General features: G+C 35.5%; 1 protein-coding gene across 1 annotated transcript in view; it reads right to left on the bottom strand.

Moving 5' to 3' along the window:
- Positions 1-2346: 2346 nt before the first annotated feature.
- HIBADH (3-hydroxyisobutyrate dehydrogenase) overlaps positions 2347-6000 on the bottom strand; it is a 77209-nt gene continuing 73555 nt past the window's right edge. The window contains exon 7 of the mRNA XM_085307542.1: positions 2347-3345. Coding sequence (XP_085163668.1) covers positions 3187-3345 — 159 coding nt within the window. The 3' untranslated portion in view covers positions 2347-3186. The remainder of the gene's footprint in view (positions 3346-6000) is intronic.

Genomic DNA, 6000 nt, shown 5'->3' with positions numbered 1-6000 from the left:
AAACAGAGCCAGAATACCATATATAATACTTTTACCTGGTCAGAAYGCCTCCTCTTTCTTGTAAGAGCCATAAATAAAGTTAAAGCAATATAGTACTCAGCAGTTTTAATAGAAGGCCTCCTCTGTTAAACGACCACCAAAAATAGTTGCTTAAGACAGGTTATACTGAATCATAAATGAGAGAAGCCTGCTTAAGATTTTTTTAAACCATCACTACTTTTATTAGTTGTCAATGTTTTCCTGTTAGTCAATAAATGTACACGATATAGGTGAGTTTCCAAAGTAAGCATGATGGGAGGGCTAGTTTAACATTCAAATTAATTTAAAAAGAAGTTACCTCAAGTTTCCCTTAGGGACATTTACAAAATATGCAGTTAATTTGTTGCACCTGATTTGTGGGTATATGCTGGGAGGTCATTAGGATAGAAATTCAACCAATTTTACAATCTTTCTGTTCAGCTCAACAAATTACTGTTTTCAACACCTGTTTCCAGTGGTGACAATAGTTTTAGTGCTTGCTTAATTTCCATAGACAGGAAGTATACCCCAGGCTGAGCAAAAGATATATTACATACCTATGCATATGCAGAATAGATGAAACTAACATAAAYACCACCACCATGATATGTATCAAGTCACACAATATTTCCTAGAGAATCAGGAAAAAATGTGTATTCTAATACAAATTGTATTCAGGTATTGGAGRTTATTAAAGGTTTCAAGATACTTTCCGTAATAAGACTTTTTAAAGAGTTGTTTCTAACTTTGCCAAACTAACTACTTGGTCTAAAATTCTACATGCTGGCTGTCTGCCCTCAAGCTGATTTTGTTGTTGTTGTTGTTGGTTTTTTGTTTTTATTTTAAGCCAAAATCCTCCTCCAAGAAGGAGCCCAGAGAACATTTTGCTGGTTTGCCAAAATTACATCTGGCAGCCTTTCCTACAGCTTGAGAAACCCTACGCTTTGGAGTAGGTACTTAAAATTTGATCAGAAGTAGCAGAGGAGAAGAAATGAGCCTTATGTTTCCCCAGGAAAGTCTGTTCAAATTTGCCTAAACTACAAACCTTTGGGAGAAAAATAAAGGCAACAAACTCTCCACATGCTTAACCAAAACTTTATGACTTTAGAAGCTAAAAATCTTCAAACAGTTTCGCTCACTAAGCATGCTTCCTTTCCTCCTGGCCCCCAGCATTTATGTGTGTGCACAACATTTTCCAAAAGCAAATGATAATGCTTTCTGCAAGCCCAGGGTTACAGGCAAACACAGTCATAGTGACTGCTCTTAACTGCTCTCCAGGCTGAACTAGACACTAGAAGGAATCACCTTTTAGCAGTCCTGGTAGTGTCAACCATCTTTCTAAGTCAAATACAGAGCACATAACTTAAGCAGGCCTCTCCTGCTATTCCTCACCTCATTCACTATACAACGTCCAAACCAGCAAGGGTCCTATAGGCAAAAACATCCTTCACTCCATGGCTCCAAATTCATTATGAGACTAGGTCCACCCTTTGTATTATATGAGAATAGGAGTTCCATAGGAAAAAGAGTATGTGATCATGCAATTCAAGGTTGAATCATGTATCTGTAGTAATGCTTCCACATTTCTGCGTTTTCTAGCACTGGAGTGGTTGTCTTTGCAACTTTAGTAGTATTTATTACAGCTTTTTATCTAATGTCAAAGAATGAATACAATCCTGTAGAACTGGTAGTTTTATCAAAGATGAACAACTTTTAAAAAGTAAGTTTGCTCCCAGTAGTCCTATACTCTACATTAACGATCCCCAAATCCCTGAATAACCTAAAGATTTATACAGTTTTCAGAATAGACTGAAAAGAACTGATCAACTAGTATTGTTTAATGACTGTTATGTTACTAATACTTTAAAAGCTAATGTCCAAGTTCTCAGAAGACTATTCACATACTTCTTGAGCTAATTCAAGCACACAATGTTGCTATCTGAATGTGCATATGTAAAATGTACTATCATACAATCAAAATTCCAAAAAATAGGAACATATAATACCTAATTGACAGTTAAGCCCCAGATTCCGCAAATAAGTGTGAATAACAGTTGTTCCAGTGCAATCAATGGGAGTACTTATCTTCATAAAACTAAGTGTGCACCTGTACACTCGTGAGTTCAAGGAGTTGGTGACCATCTGGTTAACAAAATGCATATGCAAATATATTACCTTATTCATTTCACAATAAAAGCTCTTCAAGACCTTGCTTTTGCAAGACAATCTGTAGAAAACCAAGCAAATCAAAAAAATAGTAGAAGCTTGTATTTAATTGCGTGTTTACAAGAATGCATCAAAACAAAAAGCAGATAATTGTATAGCAAGTATTTATCAGTATAGAATTTTATTTCTTTTCAAAATAATGGGATTTCCTTAGGTTTATAACACTGCAATAATTATCTAAAGTAAATCTCCGTTAGAACTTCTCGTAGGTGCCATTCTTGAGTTTTGAAAATGTGTGATAGAATACAGAAAGAAAATATAAACTTGGGTTAGGAAAATATAATAATGGAGCTTTATAAGACAAACACACATATTATGTTATTTTAACTAAGTCTATCAGTTAAACATGCTGTAACAGCATTCCACTTACTTACATATGCCTATAAACTTAACTCTGCAACATGAATCCCAGAAAAAAAAATCACTATTGATCAACCCAAAGCTAACAGGTCCAAGGAAAAAAAAAATCTCTTCAAGCTGTGTTTCTTCATTGGATAGATTTTCCCTTTTTCCGTAAAGACTTCACTTTTAATTTAATCAGCCACTATATGTATCATGAAATCATTATATATCTTTTCTTACTGTTCAAGATTCTCTTAAGTTTGTAGCCATAATGTCAGTTATTTTATATGCAACCAATCAAGTATTTAATAAAAAAATATTTACTTTATTTATTGCCTTTAGTGACAAAACTTTTGATGGTTCTTTAAAAAATGAAATCCCTGTCTGGCTAGTTGCCAAACAACCCTTTCCCCTGACTTGCTTTTTCAAGAACTGATGAAAAAATACTGGAGTTTTCTGTGATCTAGACAACCAAATATGACTAGTCCGTAGGCGATTACAATGCACCATATTTGATTAAATCCATATACTTCTCAAATGAGCTGTAAGGATAAAAACAAAAAATGTGTTTTGTTATCATGTCCATTGCTGAAGGGCAGCTCACAAGGCTTCCTCCTCGCGTAAAAACTGGAACACAGCTGAGAAGTCTTTCAGGGCATAGCCTTTTGCACACATCATCCTGTAGATCTGATGTGCCTGGGATCCCAAAGGGATTGGTGTCTTTGTGTTGGTGGCAGAAATCTGGGCCAAGCCAAGATCCTGGGGTGGGGGAAGAGGGAGGAAGAGGGCAGAGAGAAAGAAGGGACAGAAAAAAAGTTGGGGAAGAAAGAACAATGATATAAATAGCTACGCACATATTATAGGTTATTTGGCTTCCATTGTAAAGAGAAGTCTATTGCCAACAAACGCAATATGCTAGCCTTAAAATTCCAATCCAGAAAGAAGAGAGCCTTGTTTAATTTTTCGTTTTTAAAAAAGCAACAGAATGTTTATTCAGACAAACAGAGCTCTGTAAGGCAGACAACCTCCTTCAGGATCTGCGGAATTTTAAGATTCCAGATCACTRTACAACCTGTAAGTAAGACTCAAACTTTTTTTTCCTCTCTGTTTTCCTCTCCAAAAATAAGATTCCCCTAGCTATTCACTTAAGCATTTCACATATGTTTTAAAAGCATAATTTCCCTGGTTGGATGAGAGGATACCCTGAGTTCTAAAACAGGTTCAAAATGAAGTCGGAAAACATCAACAAAAATGAGGCTGCTTAGTATACGCACATTTACTCTAATGTGACCATGTGATTAATGGAAAGATGATAGGCATAAACCACTTTGTGAATATGAATGATTCACAGTCTTATTGGAAGAATGTTTAAAGGATTCCTTAGGGGACTATCCTGGGTTTGCTACAAATCCAAATTTACTTTAATGACTGAAGATAAAAGAACACAGAGAGTACTTCTAGTGCATCCTCAGACACTAAGTTTGGGGCAAAAAAGAGGTGAGCTCGCCAAGAAGAATTTGAAATCTGTCCTTCAAGAGTTCTCAGCCAACTAGAGCTATAATCTAAAATAAACAGGACACAATTCAATAAAGGCAAGTACCACATACTATAGCTAGCTATAGTTGGCTAGAAATATTTGACTACACACATGCTGCACAAAGTTAAGGCTGGAGGATGTCTTGAATCCTAAGCTGAACCAGAGACAGAGGCAACTGGAGAAAGAAAAACTAAGATGAGTCTGGATATGTTAACAAACCTATTATCTAGGTATGAAAGTAATCCCTGCATTCAGGTTTGCCTTTATAAGGCCTTGCTAGAGAAGAGCACCCAGTTTTTGAGTATCACATTTCAAGAAAGTCACAGAGGAACCTCTCAAGTGTCACTAGGAAGTGCCTAGATTTGCTGTCCACCCAGGACTGTATATACAATTGCAGTTTTTTTTTTCTCTTGTAACAAATCTTTGATACAGAAGATCTAAGAGACTGTAGTACTGCTGAGAGAACCTTCAGCTCCTCAGGGATGACTTACAAGACAGGTATTTACTCTCTGTGCATCTGGATTTGAATTAACACAAGAAAATTCACAATCTTACTCCACTCTCTAAATGTCACTTCGATCTGTAAATCAGCTCTATAAAGGTCATTCTGATACAAATCAGAATTACAGTTACTCTTCCTATTGCCCTTGAATGACTTGAAGATTTAGGAAGATGGGAAAAACATACATATCAGATGCCACAGAACCCAAAATATTCTTCATCTGCTTCATGTGTAGCAATTCTATTGAAAGACTCATGACCTGTAAAATCTAGGAACAGTTATGCTAACCTAACTTACAGTAATGTACTCCATGACATATTCCTACCCTCTTATAAATCTTCTTTGTGAAATCTGTTGCTATGTTGTCCATTTTATTCAACAAAATATTCAACAAAATTCATGTCATGCAATAGTCAAATGGCCAAATCATCTTAGTTCAAACTAGCAAAGGGGGTTGATTTTTATAGTACTGATCTATTTTTCTCTCTGAAGAGGAAATCACAGAAGCAATCTCTGAAAATTCTGAAGACTGCTACCACAGGTAGAATTTCACAAAGCAAGTCCGTTCACTTTAATAATGAGACCCCAGCTCCAAGATGGTTGAAATATCAGAAACATTGTAATAATTAAATGGACAAGGACTCTTGACTCCAAAGTGCAGGAAAGCTTTTTTCTTTCCATCCTATAAATTGGAACTTTAAAGAAAAAAAGAATATAAAGCTTAGCTTTAGCTTCAAGTTATGAATCATTTTGTATCTCTTTTTTTTTTTTTTTTTTTTTTTTTTTTTTTTTTTTTTTTTTTTGATACTGGAGATTTCTTGAGTAAAGCAGTGCAAAACAGTTCTGACTGAAATTTGCCTTTTGCTGATCTTTTTGGAAAGGTTCTCTCTTCCTCTTTGGAACTGACATCTTCCAGATGTGTCGCTGTATTGACTACTCTAACCACTCTTTTTCAGCCTAGAATGGTGGAAAAAGACTATCTTTTGAGAGACAGTTGCCAAAGTGTTTTTTTTTTTTTTTTTTTTAAAACACTCACAGTGAAAATACCTAGTTATTTAAATCTATTTTGCAGTTGATCTAAATGAAATTCTGTCATTTGAAATATAACTCAAATGCTTCCCTGACAAGACTCAAGAACAGTATGATCTCAGTCTAGCTCTTCTCGGATTCAAAGACTGCGATAAATGAATGATGGGACTTCTGGCCTGCAACTCTCTGATATAAAGATGGTAAGGGGTAATGCTACATTTTTTTAACAAAAAAAACTTTGGAGCAGTTTTCATACTAAGCTGTGTAAATTCTAGGTTTCAAGCTCAGATCTCAAGACTGAAGAGATTTTAGGAGGTGTCTGACAAAGTTTTCTGTCCTGAACACC

Source organism: Rhea americana, unplaced genomic scaffold, assembly GCF_003343005.1.
Source record: "Rhea americana isolate MKP2758 unplaced genomic scaffold, rheAme1 scaffold_26, whole genome shotgun sequence".
Classification (NCBI taxonomy): domain Eukaryota; kingdom Metazoa; phylum Chordata; class Aves; order Rheiformes; family Rheidae; genus Rhea; species Rhea americana.
The sequence above is the reverse complement of the archived record's forward strand: the minus strand, read 5'-3'. Positions and strand labels throughout refer to the sequence as shown.